Source organism: Sceloporus occidentalis, unplaced genomic scaffold (genome assembly GCF_023333645.1).
Source record: "Sceloporus occidentalis isolate IW3139 unplaced genomic scaffold, rSceOcc1.0.p SCAF_25, whole genome shotgun sequence".
In the NCBI taxonomy this organism is placed as follows: domain Eukaryota; kingdom Metazoa; phylum Chordata; class Lepidosauria; order Squamata; family Phrynosomatidae; genus Sceloporus; species Sceloporus occidentalis.
In genome coordinates this window covers 11,711,523-11,732,278 of record NW_028317005.1, presented here as the reverse complement: position 1 = coordinate 11,732,278, position 20,756 = coordinate 11,711,523, and the positions used below count along the sequence as shown (strand labels likewise).

Here is a 20,756-nt window from a genome sequence, read left to right as displayed (position 1 = left end):
GCGATGCCTGTGGTAGCAGGGTGACCTCAGTGAGTGAGTGTGGGTTTTAGTTATTGGGATGTGCCAAAGAAATACTGCATCTAGGCGCCACTAACCCCCAGGTTGACTTATATAAATAGTACAAACATCACACGAGCATATGGACATTTTTATCATAATATCCCTTCCCTGTGCATAGACAGAGCCATGGACAACTCCGACACATAGGTTGACTCTGTGTGCTAACTTTTCAAAACATCTAACCAAAAAAAATGCGAGAGTATCAAAGCTACATATTTAGAATGCCTTGGTAATCTGCTTGTATAAAATATAAATATGAATGTGATGTTAAGTTTAAACATTTTAATTAAAGTTAATTAAATAGATGGAGAACGTCCAATAGGAACAAAAATCATATGGATATGACCAAACCAATTCAAAGCCATTCTTAATATTTCTTTTGAAATGCTAATTTGCTTATATTAAGCCATACAAAGGTGTATCGGACTAACAACCAATTCTTTATTGTTTCCACTAATGCACTCAAAACAAATCCACTTGTACAGTCTCTTGTTTCAAAAACGTATAATTTCTCATTTTATATACATTTTTAATTTTTTTATTAAAACAAACATGATAAAGTAATAAAATCACAAATTCTAGGAACGTGATTGCATTTAACTCAAGAGATATCTCAGAATGTGAAAAACACAACGGGATTTAATACTATGCCCCATCCCATGAAAAACATAATGAACAATAACGTTAAGAGTACAATGTATTTCGTTGTGTACACGCTGTAATAAATAACACTAGCTTATTATTTTTTTTATATCACATTTTGTTAAATATATTATGTTCATATGTAATAAAGGTTTTGTATTAAATTGTTTTTACCATGTATGAGTTGATCATAATGATATAGTGATTACTTTTTTCTCTGAAAAGTTTTCCTTAGGCTTTTCTCACCTATTTATTATAACATGGTTTACATTCTCCCCATCCTGACTTATTTACAGTAGGAGAAGAACTAAATCCTGGAGGTCTAGGGTAGGGGTCATGGTCTGTGGGCCTTCCTGCACAGACCTCTCTAGAAAGTCGTATACTAGAGCTCCGTATCATTTGTTCATCAATTGACCTATGGCTCTGTGGCCAACACATGTCTCCATAATAGATATATATGAATAATTTTCATTTTGGGATAGTTGAAAGAACATTAACCACCATTGTTGTCTGAAGGAGGGCCACACCCCTTACGTAGTGTTTGCTCCCCTCCACTGATGAGTCATAGAATAAAATTGAATTCAAGGGCTGCTGCTGCAGACCAGCTGCATAAATAGCACTGTCGAGACGACCACCTGTTCCATAATGCAATGGAGTGGCAGCATCACAGGGCGACTGCCCTGTCACATGAGCCATCCCGCCAGATATATAGCAGAGTGGCATTCATAGTGCATTTGTAATACTTGCCTCATGGATATTATTTATACTTAATACATATTCTCTGCACAAAAAGGGAAAAAATAACTATTTCTGCATAGACTGACCAAATATCAATACAACCCATATTTATTTACACAAATGTAAATAAATATGGGTTGTATTGATATTTGGTCGGTCTATGCAGAAATAGTTATTTTTTCCCTTTTTGTGCAGAGAATTTTTTTTTATATCACATTTTGATGTGCAACAGGTTTGATATATATGAGATATTTTTGACATTTTTGACATTTTTTTTGACATTTTTGACATTTTTTATGTCCTTGACCATCTCCTGAGTTTAGTTTTAGGGCAACAAATTTTGTTTCCTGTCCATTCAGCTCGGAGTAAAATCGGGGGGCCTTTTTTGATTCGGAACGATATAAGGGGAAAGGACCCCGAAAACCTTCTGGAATCATCTTTCATTATAGAAACTTTAAAAAGGATGGTTAAAGCAGTGCAACAGCAACAGTAGCAGAGGGGCACTCGGCCTGGACAGGCAGACACTGGCAGATGATAGCCCCGGCTACATGTGCAGGCTGCTGTCAACTAATCTCTACTCGGGGACAAGGATAACACTGTGTGCTTCAGTCCCTGTAATACAGTACAGTAGTCACTACAGCTTCTCCAACCCACCCCACAATAGTACATTTTCTGCACTAAAATAAACTATTCATTGCAGTATGGTAGGTGAGTAATGAGCATCAATCTCAGCCTCTGCTAAACTGCCGCTGTCTCACATTCCAGCTCCTGTCGGTCTGTAACTAATGCTACTGACAAGTTAAAATGGTGTCAGCACACTTATATATCTAATGCTTGTCCCTCCCCTTGTTAATGTTGATTGGCCAGAATGATGTTAGGAAAACCCCCACAGGCTGTTGGACCAGAGGCGTATATAGGGTATGGCAGCCATGGCACGTGCCATGGGCGCCATCGCTAGGGGGGCGCCGGTGAGCGGCTTTTAAATGCCGCTCACCAGCATTTTTAATTTTTTTTTTATGCGGAGGAGAGGGGTGCCTAGCAACCGCTCGGCGCCCCTCATTCTCCTCCACGAGCCCTCTACCCCCGTCCCGGTGCTGGCATTTCATGCAGCTCTGCACGAAATACCGGCACCAGCGAGCGGCTTTTAAACACTGATGCGGAGGAGAGAGAGGGGCGCCTAGCAACCGCTCGGCGCCCCTCGTTCTCCCCCGCATCAAAAAAAAAGAAGACAGCGTTTAAAAGCCGCTCGCTGGTGCCCGCTGCTTCACTGGTGGGCGCCGAAATATGACTTCATATTACGGCGCTCAGCAGTGAAGCAGCGGGCACCAGCGAGCGGTGCAGGAAGACAGCAGCATCGTGCTCCCGTCGCTGGACTTCAAGGTGAGAGAGGGGGTTAGAAAGTGATGAGGGAGGGAGTTAAAAAGTGATGAGGGAGGGAGTTAAAAAGTGATGAGGGAGGGAGGGAGTTAAAAAGTGATGAGGGAGGGAGTTAAAAAAGTGATGAGGGAGGGAGTTAAAAAGTGATGAGGGAGGGAGGGGGTTAAAAAGTGATGAGGGAGGGAGAGGGGGTAGATCTAAGTAAAGAGTGTGCATTAATGTGTGGATGCATTGAGTGAATGAGAGAGAGCATGAGTTAATGTGTGGATGAATTGTCTGAATGAGGGAGAGCATGAGTTAATATGTGGATGAGTTGTCTGAATTAAAGTGTGAATTAGTGAGTGACTGTAAAAGTGTTTGTGTATCATAGATGTATAATTGTGGAAGGGCAAAGATGGCACTAGCAGGAGGTTTGAGCCTTGGGGACCAAGATGGCACAGGCAGGGTGTATATGGGACAAAAATGGCACTGGCCGGACTGTTTGGGGACAAAGTTGACTTGTGCTGGGCTATTTGGGGACAAAGATTGCAAATCTTATGTGTGTAATCTGGGTGCTGGCCAGGTTCTATGTGGGCAGTGTGGACGCCAGGGCTGGCTTTGGGGTGTGCAGCCTGTGATCTATGCCTGTAATTTAGGGGGTTTTAAATATACCTTTAATGCCGTGTTTTTATGTGAATTCCAATTGATCTGTACCTGCAAAGCTGGGTTTTTGTGTTATTCTGTAGATCCATATCTGCTATGCTATGTTTCCATACATTATTTATGTGTACCTGCAAATACAGGGTTAATATGTCTTATTCAGTTGATCTATACCTGCGATGCTACGTTTCATATATTATTATTGTATACCTGCAAATACAGGATTTGTATGTCTGATTCTGTTTATTTGATATATACCTTCGGTGCTGAGATCACAAGTGAATTTCAATTGATCTGGGTTTGTGTGTTGATCTATACCTGCTATCGGCAGCAGGGACTAATATTTATATATATATATATATGGGCAGCAGGGGCTAGTAAATGGGTTTTAGATATTTGGACAGGGGCGCAATTTCAGTGCTTGCCATAGGCGCTATTTTCAGTAGATACGCCTCTGTGTTGGACCCATTTATTTACAGCCATAACCAGCAATGAGACCCCCTCCCCTGTGTTTTTTTTGGCTATGTCTACCTATTAGTCTGTATACCCTCCTATACACAGTCCCTCCTCATCAAGGAGCGCCAAATGGCTTGTAATGGAACTGACTACACATGGCAACGAATGGACAATGTTTGCTAGAACCAGGCAATTATCGTTAAAATAAAGTTTGTATGAAAACAAATCGTGATTTATTACAGGAGGAGATTAGCTGGTCAAAGGAATGTGGTTTTAAGGAAGCTCCCAGGCAACCTGTTTTGTCCAGTGGCTTATTTCAGTACTTAAATGCAGAAATCGGGGGCTCTCTTTTAATTTATTCAAATAGCTTAGCTTTGTCCAAATTTCTGTTTTTGGCAGTTATCCGGCGATGCCTGGTTGCATCACAGTGGCAGACGAATGAAGTTGATACGCATTCTTTTCCGACTGGAGCAGCCACTGATTCCTCCTGTTGGGGGCTGACACTCTGGTAGGCACCTGGGTTTTGATTCCAGTCATGGGGCCATTCGTTTCCTGCCATTTAGAGGTATGTGTTTTGAAAAGTGAAAGTGGAAAGGGGCTCATTCATTAGTTGGTATTGAGAGGACTCTGAAACAGGTGGATAAAACCATGGCTTGGTTCGTAGCCTTTCAGGGAGGTTTGGTAATACGTCATCTGGATCTAGAAGGCGAAATGTTGAGGTTCTATTGTTGCTAGGATGTCGCTCTGGTTATTTGGACACTTTTAATTAGGTTGAGACCTGGAGGTGTGGGGGAGCACATGATTTGCAAGGTGTGTCATATTACATGACGTGGCAGGTGGTGTTATGTTTACGGCTGGGACGGCGCATGAGCTAACTGTCTTGTAGTATGGTGGCAAAATGCGCAAGCAAAAGAGCTAAGGACTACTGGGCATGGAACGCTGGTGGGCTCAGTAATTGAGGGGCTGTTAAGTCTGTACTGGACGCTTGGTCTTACATGTTTTGATCTTACATGTTCGCTATGGTCAATATATGTTATTTGGTTTAAACTTTGGTGGCTAGTTAATAATGGCAACATTGTCACATGTTACAGGGGTGTTATCTATATAAGGTTATCATCCAGAACAATTATTAGAGCTTTAGAAACACAGAAAATATGCATTAGTGTTTTTTTTACAAAATGGACACCAGTCAATGAATCCATCCATACAATCACTGGCAGCAGGGACACTGTTAGAGTGCAGACTTTTCAAAGTCTGCACCAAAATCTCTAACCCCTAAGGTCCGACAACAACATATAACAGCACAAATGGGGAGCAATAATTTAGTGAGAAGGAATAATAATGCAGATTCTGAGAAAATCAGTAGGAAAATATAGCTGCAATATTGACCAGCTCTAGAAGATGTTGAACTTATAATGTCTATTTGTTGCTCATGATAGGCACCATTTAAAGAGCACAAACTCTAGAATTATTCTGAACATCTTTAGTGCTGTTAGTTTTTTTTATGGTAATTTATATGTCAAACATAGTAGACAAACAAAAAAGTCAAATGAAATATTCAACACTGACTGTTGTCAATCGTGTGCTATGTTGGGTGACTATCTCTGACAGAGGAGGAATGCTTGCTGTTTTGATGCACATTCTTCATTTAACCACTAGATGGTGATAAAATACAACTATACATGCAGGTGGATCTAGTTATTTACTTTTCTAATGCATATAGATAGAAACATAGAATTTGGCAGCAGATATGAACTTTTCAGTCCATCTAATCTGTACATTTTTCCCAATGTAAATCTTGTCCTAGATTCAGGGTAGCTTTATCCCTATCCATGCATGTTTAAATACCCTTATTGAATCATCATACACCACTTCTGATGGCAGTTAAGAAAAGCAGGTGCTTTGTAGTTATGAAAAATGCTGCTTTTGATCAAAGGGGTAATTTAATAACAGCATTACTAGTCTGGCACCCTGAAATGTATTCAACGCTGCACACGTTTCTTTACATTATGCATGGTAAAGTAAACAGCACAAAATGTTATTCTGAAGCCACAATATGTAAACAAAATCTACAGTGCAAACATGGCCAATTGCTATATATAACACAAAAACTATAACAAGGGAGCTTTATTCTGAGCTGATTAGTGGTACACGCCTCAAATGCTTCTGAGCAGCTTGGTAAATTGGCATTGTATTCATCGCCCAGAACATAAAACTTGGTTTTAGCTGCCCTTCACAGGCTTGGATTAATGCTTATAAATATTCATACATTTATTTGTGGAACTTAGAGTGAAGGGTGACATTAAGAATAGTATATGATTTTTATCAGTGTCTATTTGGACAGGTTTGAACCTTGAAATAAATATTGCGCAATTTTTTTTAAAAAAGGGAAAATTCTGTAGAAAAAAATGAGGCAACAATATAGTGCTGTATACAGTAATGTAGGTCAGCATTGCTAAAAACAATGGTTTTATCTCACTTTGTTCCAATACCCTTCCATTATCTGCAGACCTGGAAGCCGCCATTGTTGTCAGTCATCTGCTATGTTGGGTGGCTATTTCTGCTCTGACACGGCACTGAGCTGATTTTTTATGGCAATGCTAATGAAGTCTGTTCATTCATACACTTTCATTAGTCAGAGTGTCCAGCTGAGCGATTAAGATTTCAACAAAATGACTGAGGCTGTTAGTCTAATAGATTGGGGTACATCACTGAGCTAGTGCGCATGGCTAATATGCATCTGTCCGCACCATTATATAATTCAAAAACTAAAACTGTTTTAAAAAACAAAATTTTTGAAAATCCATTTATTAATAGTAAAAATTGTAGAAATTATCTTTTACGCAAACATTATTTTATGTACACTAACCTTTCCTGATATTTATTGCTATTGTAGCTTTCCTGTATTGTCTTTGATGTCAGGAAATCCAGCGTACCAGGAACAGAAAGAGATTAAATAAAAAACCCTTTCCTTACCTGCTGATTATAATTTACTTGTATTCTTCCTGTTGGTGAGCATTGAGCATGCAAGAAGTAAATGATTTTTTTACTTAATTTCTAAAAGGACAACTGTAGTAAGAAAAAATGTTTCTTTAAATTCCTTAAACACTAATAGCAACATAATTGCAGTAAAACTTTAATGAAAGCATGTAGGAAATACCTCTTTTTTCCAGCTCCCACACTCCCCATTATTCTGGTGTCTAGGTGAATCCAGGACACATGGCAACATTAGTTCTAACGCATTCTGGTGTCCATTTCTCTCAATTTCTTTACAAAAAAACCCAAAACAGTGCTATCCAATGAGGGTGATTTGATTCATTTTCATTCATAATACTAAAAACTGTTTTTTTTTAGCGTAATTCCATCAAATGGTTTCCATAACTGCTAAGTGTTCTATAGCACAATAATAGGCAATTAGGCATACAACCTGTAAGAAGATGCCTTAAAATTTTCTTGTATGAATGAAATGCATTATTTTTTAAATACCATACTCCTTCTTCCTCAACCAGATTCTTATTTTGCAGTTTATTGAGAATCACTTCTGATGCAATATTATTTTCTACCAGCAGATGGTGATATAAGGTGCTTTGTGAGCAGGGGCGTAACTAGACGCCTCAGGGCCCGGGTGCGAGAATCTGTTAAGGGCCCCCCCACCCCCTCACCCCCCCAAAAAAAACCATGATTTTTACCCAACAATTTTTTTTCAACATATTCAATTTACATATTGAATCATATCTGTAAAAAAATCAAAGAAAAAGGGGCGCATGTACAAAGGGCCCCTTTTGTACATGCGCCCCTTTTTCTTTGAATACATAAATAATGTATGGAAACATAGCATAGCGGATATAGATCAACAGAATAACACACAAACCCAGCATTGCAGATATAGATCAAATAGAATTCACATAAAAACTCTGCATTAAAGGTATAGATAAAACCCCCTAAATTATAAGCATAGATCACAGGTTGCACACCCCAAAACCAGCCCTGGTCTCCACACTGCCCACATAGAACCTGACCAGCACCCAGATAACACACGTAGGGTTTGCCATCTTTGTCCCCAAACAGCCCATCCTGTGCCTGGCTGGATGGGGACAAAGGTGACACTGGGGAGCTGAACTTGTGTGTCTAATCTATATATAAGTGTTTATATATGTGTCTAGACAATTATATAAAAATCTATATAAAAAGAAATCTAGGAATCTCCATTTTTTTTAAGAATTTAAAAAAAAAACTTTATGCATTTTGTCCCCCTCCATAGACACACACATAGATTTATTTTTATGTTTATAATTTAAATAATAATTAAATAATAATTTAATGCCATATACACACATACAAATTTTTTTTTAAATACATTATTGTACTGACCTAACTATTCCTTCCACTTTGGGGCCCTGATAGATGAAGACTGCCGTTTTATTTTCAAACAGGATGTCAGTGAGTGACACGACATCCGGTGCTCCAGCTCCAGCTGTGTGATGGGGCGGAGCTTTCACCCCTCATGCAGCTCTCGTGGCACGATCCACTGCTCCTGCAGTCTGTGTGAGGGGGCGGAGCTTTCACCCCTCATGCTCATGCTTGATGCGATCCGGTGCTCCTGCACTCTGAGCGTGAGGGGGCCCCTCACGCTGCATCAATGACTAGGCGGCCGTCGCCAGCTCCGTGGCCTGGCTTGCCTTATTTAAAAAAAAAAAACAAAAAAAACCGGAAAAAATATTTCGGGCGGCCCCTTGGCTTGGGCCCCCCTGCCGCCGGGGCCCGATTTCGGGCGGCCCCTTGGCTTGGGAACCCTTGCCGCCGCCGCCCGATTTCGGGCGGCCCCTTGGCTTGACTTGAGCGCCGGCCAACTCTTCGTGTTCGTCTTCGTGGGGGAAAAAATCTTCGTATTCCGCGAATATTCTCCCGTTCCTGTGTTCGGTACGGGCGAATATTTGTGTACATTCATCGTGTTCGATTTTTTCTCTATTTTTTGCCTTTTTTTGTAGAAGGGGTTCATACGGGGTTAACATGGCACAGACTACCCAGAAGCTTTGGAGCCAGGATTTTAAATGTCTGTACGAGGAACTCTATTGGTCGCCTGCAGGGTCCTCCTCAGGGTACACATGTACTTCATTAGTTGATGGCAGACGAGCCCCCTGCTGGCGACCAATAGAGTCGCTTGTACAGACTTTTAAAATCCTGGTCCAGCGGCTTGGCCGGCAGCAACAGTTAAAGGTCCATACAAGCGACTTTATTGGTCGTTTGTGCAGACTTTTAACTGTTGGAGCAGGGAGACCAGTGGTCTCTGCCGGCCAAGTTGTACCAAGTTAACCGCTGACAGCGAACCTACGGATTTCGGCTCCCGTTATCGATGCAGCATCGCAGGGGTTAACGGGAGCGGAAAACCGTAGGTTCGCCAACAGGAGTTAAAAAGACCGTGCGAGTGAGCCTATTGGTCGCCTGCAGGGTCCTCCCTGGCATCAACCAATTGGTGGATGCCAGACGAGCCCCCTCCTGGCGACCAATAGAGTTGTTGGCACAGCCCCTTAACCCCTGATGGCGAACCTATGGATTTCCGCTTCCGTCAACCCCTGCGATTCTGTGTAGATAAGGTAGGCTAGATGGGGAAGGGACCAGGGAGATTAGTAGACATCACTGCCGCCACCGTTGTTTCTTCGTTTTTCGGTTTGAACAACGAAAACCCACTATTCGTGTTCGTTTTCTCATTCGTCCGAAAAACAAATGCACAAGTAGAAAATCAAATTGAGTCATTCAAAAATATATATTTTAGCATCATGGGATCTGAAGTTGTGTAAATTGCCTCTGTAATGGTGGTTTTGCGGCATGCAAATATTGGGAGTTGAGAGAATTTGGACAATTAACAAAAACATGAAAAGCCAGATTTGATAATTCTGTGCTCATCCTAAAGCTTTTTAATGCACGTTGGACATGCTAGCTATATTTTGTTATGCCCTTGTCATGTTTGGCTGGGCTTGCCATCCTTCCTCTGTTAATAACTATTTAATTAACAGTAATAATAAAATGTTTCCTAGGAGGTGGCTGTGTTGATTACCCTTCATGAAGAGGTCTCTGACCTCAATGGATGCAACTATAATCATAGTTATGTAAACCATACATACAATATTTCATGCAAATGACAGATCAATGTAATTTGCTTGTCTCACAATGTTTAAGAAAACATAACCGGCATTTAAATCCAGCAGATGGAAAGTTTATATGATAGGCAATATGCTGAATCAGTTATTATACAGATAACATTATCTGCTATGTATACTTTGTACTACAATATATCTTATGCAACAGACAATAACCTTACTTGTTGGCACGCATTCAAGATCTGTTGACATTTTTTTTGTTATGCAATTTGATTTCTCTAAATTGTTTCTGGTTTTTATCATGAATATTGAATGCAGCAGCTGCCTCGTATGCAGCAAGTGGCCTTCGTTTGTTAGGCTGAATATTATAAGCAAACATTTACATGTACTTTTGTGACACCGACTGAATTGTGCAGCTGCTCCCTTATGTCAGTAAAAGTGATAGACAAATCGATCCATTAGTTGCAGGTCTAGATAAAATGCACCACAATCCATGATCAGGGCCACTCCATCAAATCGACAATGTGAGTGTTTGCATAGAACACGATGGTCATCTTAAGGAAAGTTCAAGTAAGTATTATTCATGGAACGATTTTAAATACATGATTAGATAGCGTGTGTCATTTTCACACATTAAGTGCAGTGTATGAATTCTGCATATTTCTCGACTGCATTTGTCAGACTGACCTGCCACATGGAGAACCCATAAGTGTCAGGTTTAAAAATGGCCAAGTTGTCATGAACATGAAATAGGCATTGTGTAGGCAGGAGCTATGATTGTACCATACCCATATTGGCTTGTGTGTATAGGTTAAGGACTATAGGCTTCAATTAAATTGTCTTGTTATACTTTATTATAAAATCAATGATTGTACTTCTTTTACTTAACCAATGCAATATTTTGCCTTTGGATTTTTAATATTTTTACTTCCCAAGAGGATGATATCACATTTATCAACATCAGACTGTCTTTGACCATTTGACTTATTTACTTAAATCACTTGCAATTTGGCATGTTCCACCAGGAATGTGTACCCTGGTTACACACGTGGGTGTCTGCAAGATGCTTTTTGTAATACTGCTAAGAAAGTATGGGCCCCAGTACAAACTAGAATCAAGATTTTCTTAGGTAAGACAGCACAGGCGAAGACATAATGTATCCAAAATTTAAAGGGCGGTAGGCCTTAAATGCAATTTAAGGACATTTAACTTCACTGAGGACAGCAGAAGTGGTAGAAGTTAAAAACAGCAAGGAAATTCAAACATGCCTAGCATAAGACTAATGCTATGCCAAAAACAAGACAAGGCCAAGAACCAAGTAAGGTCTGATGTTTTTTACAGCAGTTAAAATGGTCAGACCAGATGAACCCAAATGGATTTTATCTGCCTTCAAATTCTGTTTCTAAAACAGCAGCATTCGTTCTATGTATGAAATAATAATAGCCTGCAGCAGGTGGCACATTTGCTAAAAACATTTCTTTCTCAACTTTGCAAACAATTCCCACAGTGATGTGAGAAAAATGTACATGACATTTACAGAAGATACAGCGGTCATAGGTAGGTACCCGAGAATGTTGTGTGCTATAATCACTAGAAGAGTTTATTAACATTGGCATTGGCAGCGAGATTCACAGAAAGCAAATCTTTCAAGTCATGGACCATGCATTACTTCTTCAAGCTTTGAAATATAGGCACTTAACAGACATAAACTTAATCCACCTGTAGATATATTGGAAAATTCCAAAGATGGCGTCTTTCAGAAAAGTATACTTAAATAAAAAAAATAAATGCACAAAACAGAGCTGACACATACTGCCAATCCAAAAGAAACCACCAAGTATTACCACTTCTACCTCCCCGTTTACTATCAATTATATATGGCAGACAGAAGGAATAACTATATTTCAACTGCTTTCAGATGAGGGGCTAATACACCTACATATTGTTTAAGCGTACTGTACCTTCCCCCCATAAAGACAGACACAGCCCTATAGATTTAGGCTTCCTCACAAATGCTGTCACAATTGCCACTGTAATGGCGCAAGTGAGTAAAAAAACAGCGATTCCCCTCCTGAATAGGGGACCTTCCTATAGGGCAGGCTATTTCAGCTTATAAGTAAGTTTACCGTGAAACTAGTCCATGTGGATTCTTTGGCATATCCATGTGGATTCTTTGGCACACCATTCAATAAAGATATTTTGATACTTAGGTTTGGAGTGCGGGACCTTGTTCTTTTCTATGTTGTTCCCATGCGCTTTGGAGAGGCGCTGTGAGCCCTGGGGTTGTGTTCATGCTGATCCTTGTAGGAATGAGGAATCGTCGAGCAGCCCGGAATATTTCTCTATTTCAGCATTGTGCATTTTCTGTCTAAGATGGGGCTCTCATTTTGTTTTTCTGGTGCCACAATATAACATAATTAAGCAGCTGCTTAGGGTCCCCTGTTTTTATGAGGCCTTACATAGGTTGGAGGGGAGACATGAGGGAGTATGACACAGATTCCCTGTACTGCTCCTAAAATGTATGTATAAATAAAACTGCTACTGAGCAGTTTATTGTGATGTTCATACTTTCTGCAAGGTGGGAATTAGGTTAGATTCCTATAAAGAGTTACAGGTATTTAAATCCCATTTCTCCAATATGATATAGCAGACGGTCTGAAGTTGGTTCTCAAGCACACCTGTATGTACAGTTTATTTACTATTTCTTTAAATACCGTATTTAATTACTTTTCTGCCATATAAGCTGCCTTATTCTTACAGAACAGTCAGTAACTATCAGACAAATTAGACATTTTTTCTTTAATGAAATCAATTGTCTCTTTTCTTGTTCTTCATTATCAGTTCTCCTTTTCTTTCCATCCACATGTCTCTCACATTTACATAAGTATTTAGTATTTACTATCTACTTTTTCTTCCTTCCAAGTCGTCCTCTTTCCTTCTTTGTTCTGTGCCAGTAACTTTAAACTCTCTAAAATCTTTTGGTAATTACTTTATGATATGTCATCTGGCCTCCCTGGTAGTGGTTGAATAGCATTTCCATCTCCAGAACTAGTGCTCTAGACTTAAGACATCTGAAACTAATGCTTGAAAATTGATAAAAGATCAGAAAAACTTTAGGTAGTCACTGGAAGCATTTATGGCACGTTGAACCTCCAATGTTTAACATTTACACTTCAGGTTGATGCTCCATCTGTGAGGCACCATTCATACATACTGTAGTTGGCATTCTAGGTTACACTATGATTTCTTCCAGCACTCAAGGTGTTAATAGTATAGGCAATAAAGGCAATTATACATTAACAGAGCCTAGAGATGTCTGGTTTGGAATTCTCCTGGTACTAATGAATCGGATCAAGACCTAAACATCTCACTTGGAAAATGTATCCTGCAGGGTCTGCAAAAGTTATGCTTTCACTTGTTCTCCATTCTCAAGTTTCCAAATTCTTCCTGTCCTGTAAATATTAAAATCCCTTAGCAGCTGGTATATGTCTAATATTAAACAGTGTTTTATAAGAGTCTCCACTCTGCCTCCATGAAATATCACTCCATCCTAGACCTCTTAATTTATAACTGATTAATTGGTATCTTTCAATAAATCTTTCTTCGAAAACCAGAAGGAAGAAGTTGGGGGGGGGGGGGGTGTAGAGACACAAAGAATGCATGAGAAGGGGCTTAAAAAAGAAGGAAAAGGAGGTGAGATGCAAAAGAGCAGAGGTTGTGAGTTTAAAAGGTTACTGATAGAGAACAATAACGAAAGACAAGGACAGACAATGCAGAAAAGGTAGAGAGGAAAGGAAAATGGAGATGGACAGAAAGACAAGAAAGAATAATTAAAAGTGATATGATTATAGGTAGAAATGTCTTATTGTGACTGCCAATTTAGTATAATGAGCAGAAATAGGGGCTTATATATGCTCATATTATTTCAAGTGGGTTATTTGAACACACATAAAAGGGTTTCATTTTCTTTATTTTATTTAAAATAAGAGATTAGGAAGTTTAACATTAATTTGCATTAAATATACATTCAACAGATTTGGGAAGTCTGAAAAATGATGTACGTGCTCTGCGCTGTGTGCCTGGAGCAGGATCCGGTCGGAAAACCAGCTGAAAGATGCTACAGTAGAGAGAGAAAGAGGGGGAGAGAGGGAGAGAGAGAGAGAGAGAGGGAGGGAGGAGAGAAGGGAAGGGCTAGGGTCCTCTCTTCAGTTTCTTCACATCAGACAAGCTCCAGGAATACAATGCATCCCTCCACATTCACTAAGAAGAGATGAATGGTCCACCGGCAAAGAAGAACATCTTAAATAGAACATCAGCTGTCTGCAAATATTTGCACCTATCTACCCAAGGAACCCACAACTATTGACTGAATGAATTAATTAACTACACTACCACTACCAAAAGAAATTACTTTTACAGGAACTCTAGCTCCAAGAAAATGCAAAAATATGGAGCAAGTATGGACCATTGTTATACCCTTTCTCATAATTTGACATACTTTTTATCATGAAGGTAAGACTTTATCTGGCACTACTCGAGTTTATGTGGATTAAAACTACTGGAAAACAATGGGAGTGACACCTGCTAGAAGACCAGAAATCTTAGTTATTTGTGAAGACTGCAGTTGTCCATTTACTTGAAAATGAAGATATTTCATTAGAGGATCTCTTCTGACCACTGATGGCCAGGGGAGCAGAAGATTATAGCAGGTAACACTATGGGGAAGTAAGGAGGAAATATGTTCAATGAGACTTTCATACATGACTCCAGGATGGATTATTATTATTACAACAACTCGCTGTATGATGAACCACTATATGTCTTCCCTGTGCAGGTGCTTACTGGGATAACTGTTACCTGTGTCCTCCTGTTTATAATAGGAATATTTGGGAACATCATGACCATGTTAGTAGTGTCTAAGTACAAGGATATGAGGACTACCACCAACCTGTATTTATCTAGTATGGCATTCTCAGACCTCTTGATTTTTCTCTGTATGCCCCTCGATCTCTATAAACTCTGGCAGTACAGACCTTGGAATTTTGGGAGCCTTCTCTGTAAATTGTTTCAGTTCATCAGTGAAAGTTGCACTTACTCAACAATCCTGAATATCACCGCTCTCAGTATAGAGAGGTACTTTGCGATATGTTTCCCTTTGAAAGCCAAGGTAGTCATCACCAAAGGTAGAGTGAAACTGGTCATCTTTGTCCTCTGGGTCGTGTCGTTTGTAAGCGCTGGACCGATCTTTGTCTTGGTTGGGGTTGAACACGAGAACGGGACAAACCCTACTGATACTAATGAATGCAGAACTACTGAATATGCCATCAGATCTGGTCTCCTAAATATCATGGTCTGGACATCTAGCGTCTTCTTCTTCCTGCCAGTGTTTTGTCTCACTGTCCTGTACAGTCTAATCGGAAGAAAACTATGGAGAAGGAAGAGAGAGGACATTGGACCAAATGTATCCCACAGGGACAAGAATAACAAACAGACTATAAAAATGCTAGGTATGACATCATATTTGTGTTGTGTTACTGAATATCTATCATTCCTTTATCATTATCATAGATATATAATACATGTACACTAATCTATGGATAAGTGGACATATGCAATTGATGTTTACAAACAGACAAATATTTCTGATTAAAAAAAAAAGAATAATGCAAGATTATGATGGACGCTGATAGAACCAGAAAGAGCCTACACAGGCAGAGGGATCCTTTGGCATCACTGCTCACTGGCAACTCTCAGTCTATAAACAAAGGTTTATATTGTATGTTGCAATCTTCCCTTTAAAAATACCCCTAAATCTCCCCTGGGAGACTGACCGAACATGGTAGTGGTTCCAATCCACAAGAGATGCAGTGTCAGTTAGCCATCCACAGGTCCATAACTTGAGTCCTTGGATAACATCAGCACTTTACTCAATGTGCTGCTGATGTTGCTTCAGAACGATAATTCTCCCTTTTAGCGAACACAAAGCCTAGATAATGTAAATCATGTCAAAATAGCACAATAAGTAGTTTTTACTGGAGGTTTGTAAGATGCTTCGTATATGTTGTAAAACAAGTTATGATCAACTTGGACTGCCATAGAAATATTTACTCGAATAAATACGCATAATAATAATAATAATAATAATAATAATAATAATAATACACATCTGGTAAGCTATGTCGATGAGGGGTGCTGTTTTCCAAAGCATACAATGTAACTCAGTTGATATCTGTTATATTTTATCTTTTTAATGGTTTTAGTGATGAGTTGAATACTGGAATTGCATCTATAATAACATCTCAAGATTTTTTGTAAATGCTTGTCTGGCTGGTAGGAAGTCTCCTGTCCCATGGGCAATATTGTTGTTGAATGTATTATTATCAAGTAATGCTCTTCTCTGCTTTTCAAATTGTTGTAAAGCTGTGGTGAGCAGGTCTTGGTATTTTTCCAGTTTAGTTATTCGGTCTATGCTACCAAAAATGACATAAGGGAGAGTTATCTGGCGAGTTGACTGGAGAGTTGTGATTTAACTCCTTGACTTCAATATACATTATGATGGTTCCATCCAAGTGAGTGTCTTCTGCAAAAAAGAGCTTGTCTGGCCCTATATAATGTATAGTGAGGTTTCTCTGAACCTTCTCACACATTGAATTATGGCAGGATCAGCCATTCTTGCTGGATAAACGTTTAGTGTTGGCCCTTCATAATGAATAGTGAAGTGAAGACGTAGAAACCACAGCTCTCCAGCAAACTCTCCTGACACTCTCCATCTAGTGAATAAACCCTTCTGTGGTCAACCAAACTACTAGCAGACCAAGAATCAGTGACGGAGAAGCAAAAACAAATAACAATCCTTTTCTGGAAACTGAATGTGTTAAAAACAAAAGCAAGCAAAATAATTGTTTGTCTAATAAAAAAAATGTTTTGCAATTGGTTCCCATAGAAACCTGTAAATGGGATCAGTAGCTTCCAGACAGCTTTTATCTTTTTAGCGATTCTGGCTTCTGATTGGGTAAAGGTAATTTCCCCTGAGTCAGGACTTAATATTATAGAAACATTTAACAAACTTGCATGTAAACTTGTATATTTTCAGCATAACATATTGAAACTGTAGCAGTAGGATCTGTAGCTACTAGTGGAGATTCTTCTATTTAGAGAGCACCCAAAATAGTAGTTCCAGTTACCACCAGGTGCATCCCAGTTAATGGAATATTGCAGGACTACCCTATATATATATATATATATATATATATATATATATATATATATATATATATATATATATATATATATATATTATTTCTGCTTTTTTATAATATGCCATCCACATAAAATGTATAATTTTTTTTATTTAGGTTTTAATTAGGTTTGATTTATTATCTGTCCAGTCCGTGATGACTCTAAGTAGAGCACGGTGTAAATATTGAATGGCAACAGTAAATTCTTAAAACAATTCAGAGGATGATTGTTAACAATACTTGCAATATCCAGTATTTAATCTATTTTAAAGCATCAGGTCACTAGGATATGATTCTCTGACCATGGTGAAAAAAAGTGCCTTAGTTTTACTGCTGATATATATATATATATTGATGTGTTGTGTGAAGTTTGGAAGAGGATGGCTTTCTCAGAAAAGAAGGAACAGTGTAGTCAAAACCTCATGTCAATAGGTCAAATATCCTGACCATGTATGAATGTAACACAAAAAGAGACTTTCAGGTGAGAATATTTCACTTTTTAAGTTAAATAATAGTAGGTCATTACTCTCAGCCAACACCAACTTCCACAAACCTGGGAATTTTAGGTAAAGTCAAGATCATCTTGGTTTTTAGAAACATTAGTATTTGACACCAGGTAAAACAGTTGGGACAATTTAATCCTTCCATTTTTCCTGATAAAGAGACACAGATCTTAATCAGGTCTTGTCTGAGATTCAGGGTAGCTTTTATGTCCGTCTCATGTATGTTTAAATTCTCTCACTGTATTTCCATTTACCACTTCTAATGAGGGGCTGTTCGATTTATCTAACACCCTCTCAGTAAAATAAAACGTCCTTACATTTCATCTAAGCCTCTCATCCTCCAGTTTTAGATTATTATCTCTTGTTCTAAGATTTCTCCTCTGAAATAAACTTCCATCCTGTATTTTTTAAAGCCCTTTTTTGTATTTAAATGTTTCTATCACATCTCCCCTCTCATCTCTCCTCCAAGCTATATATATATTGAGATCCTTTAGTCTTCCCTGCTTAGGATCATTAAGCAGACTGATATACAAGTGGCTTTTATACAAATCAAGTAACTCAATTATACATATTCATGTTTGTTTTAAAGGGACAAGTATGACATTATTTCTATTTTCTCTGCTTGTTTAGTTTCCGCATACATTCACTTTTACTTCCAGCTCCGAGCTTTCCACCACAATGACATGTTAGCCAGTTTAACAGCAGATCAAAACCGGTAAAGCCAAGCAGCTCTGCAGAGTTTATTACACAGAAGTAATGATTTAACATTGTAAAAAATATGTGCCACACTTGGAGAGGACTTCTTCTCCATTATCATCTGCTAAACCTTCCTCAAGGATAAAACCACTGCTGTTCACGTTCACTTATAATTTCAACCCAGGTCAATTGTTGTACTGCTGCACAGATAACCTAAATGAAAAAAATAGATTACTTTACCTGCCTAGGGCAGCAGATCTGGAGGGAAATCAGCCAGATCGATCTATTTGAATCATATGTTCACAACAACTCTACAAGCCAGTTGGCCCATTTACAATACTGAAATCTTTGGGTACATTGTATAAACCCACCATAACCATCTGAGGTGGAGCACTGGGATATGATGTCCCTGCACTGTGCACAGAGGATGTACAGTGTGAGTAAGGGAACCCACAGCCAAGGGTAAGTGCTGGGGAATTACCCTGGGTCAGGCCTAGGGTGACCACATCAGCCATGTTTTTTTTGTGTCGGCTGGTCAGCAATATGTAAAAAATATGTGTCCTGGAAAGCATGACTGATGTCATCACCTAGACAGGCCTTTACTATAAGTCTACCCTTGATCCTTCTAGTATAAGGTTCAGTCTCAGTTCTGTTGTTAGAGCAGATCCTTCAAAGCCTCCCAACATAGCAAACCGAAAGCATGAGTAGATTCCCAACCTTAATGCTGAAACCATCACTTTAAACAATAATGGGTTTGCCTTCTCATTTAGATTATTACAGGTGGAGCAATATGAAACATAACATTATAATCATTTCGTCATTGCTCCCTTTACTTCCTAAGAAAATCCAAATAAGATAGTACATGCAATGTTTATTATTTACATAGCAACAAATTATACATTGGAAACTATGGGAACTTACCCTTGGCTCACAACTTTCCAATCCTGTTGTAGGCTGAACCAACCGGATATAGTTTTTATTATTTTTATCTTGTTATTAAGCTTGGGTACAGATAGAAAAAAATACGACTCAAGTTTGAGAATCATGTACTGGGCCTACAAATGCATTCAAGTTGCATGGATAGCAGCTACTGCTAGCAGGCATTTAACCCTTTAAGTGTCAGCAATGAGCAATATCATATAGGTTGTATAGTGGACTGAGAAACATATTATAAAGCACCAGTTACTCATTACTTGCCCCTCTGTAGCTGAAAGGGGTAAAAAGCTATTAGAATTGAATACATGTGCCTTGTCTGCTTTCTCATCCCCTAAATGGTTAAAAGACGATATTAAATTGATACATTTTCATTATTGTTTTTTCCCCAATGCAAAATGTACACTTGTTAAATTCATGCTGACGGGATGAAAATCTGGATATTCAGCCTGGTGACCTTGTATTCTCTTCTCTTTCAGCTGTGGTGGTGTTCGCCTTCATCTTGTGCTGGCTGCCTTTTCATCTAGGGCGCTACTTGTTTTCCAAATCCTTTGAACCTGGGTCTTTGGAGATAGCTGTGATCAGCCAGTACTGTAACCTGGTCTCTTTTGTGCTTTTCTACCTGAGCGCTGCCATCAATCCCATTCTGTATAACATTATGTCAAAAAAATATCGCGTGGCTGCTTGCAGGCTTTTCAGACTGAAGCAGGTTTCAAGAAAAGCACCTTACACAACAAATTATGAAAGTTCTCCAGCCTGGACAGAGTCCAATGTTAGCACGTGACAAGAAATGTGAAAAAAATGGCGACAATATGGGCAAATATTCTCTGATTGACACAAAAGCCATAAATCATCAGACCATGTTGTAGAAACCAACAGCTGTGTTTTTATTTGAAAAGAATATATATATATATATATATATATATATATATATATATATATATATATATATAGGAGTTGAACTCAGGATTTGTTGTAAAAAATGAATGTATCCATGTACGGGTGTGGGAGTTTGTTTACAGGCGTACATGTTTTTGTGAAATGATTTTGTTTTCAATAACGGAAGCATTTTTTAAATTGTTGTTATTGTTTTTGAAGCTGGGTCCTTCGAGATAGCTGTGATCAGCCAGCATATTCAGATCTTTTACAAATCTCACTGTTTCAGGAATTTCTGTATTGACAAACGGGTAATCATAAACCCCCACTGAATCTGAACAAACGCAATAGTGCATCTATTGTATTCCGTTTTGTTTCATAACCATGGATTTTTAAAAAATTGAAGAACCCAAAATTTTGAACCGATGAAGGAAAAATGTTAGTGAACCTAATGATAGATGTTCCACTTATCCCTTTTGAGTACACAGTACCCCTCTAGA

At 38.9% G+C, this 20,756-nt stretch overlaps 1 protein-coding gene across 1 annotated transcript; it reads left to right on the top strand.

Annotated features, from left to right (window-relative positions):
• Positions 1 to 14,781: 14,781 nt before the first annotated feature.
• LOC149300408 (growth hormone secretagogue receptor type 1-like) lies at positions 14,782 to 20,164 on the top strand. Its single transcript, XM_089485398.1, has 2 exons — positions 14,782 to 15,517; positions 19,860 to 20,164. The coding sequence occupies exons 1-2, from the start codon at positions 14,782 to 14,784 to the stop codon at positions 20,162 to 20,164; spliced, it is 1,041 nt and encodes a 346-aa protein (XP_089341524.1).
• The last annotated feature ends 592 nt before the right edge of the window (positions 20,165 to 20,756 follow it).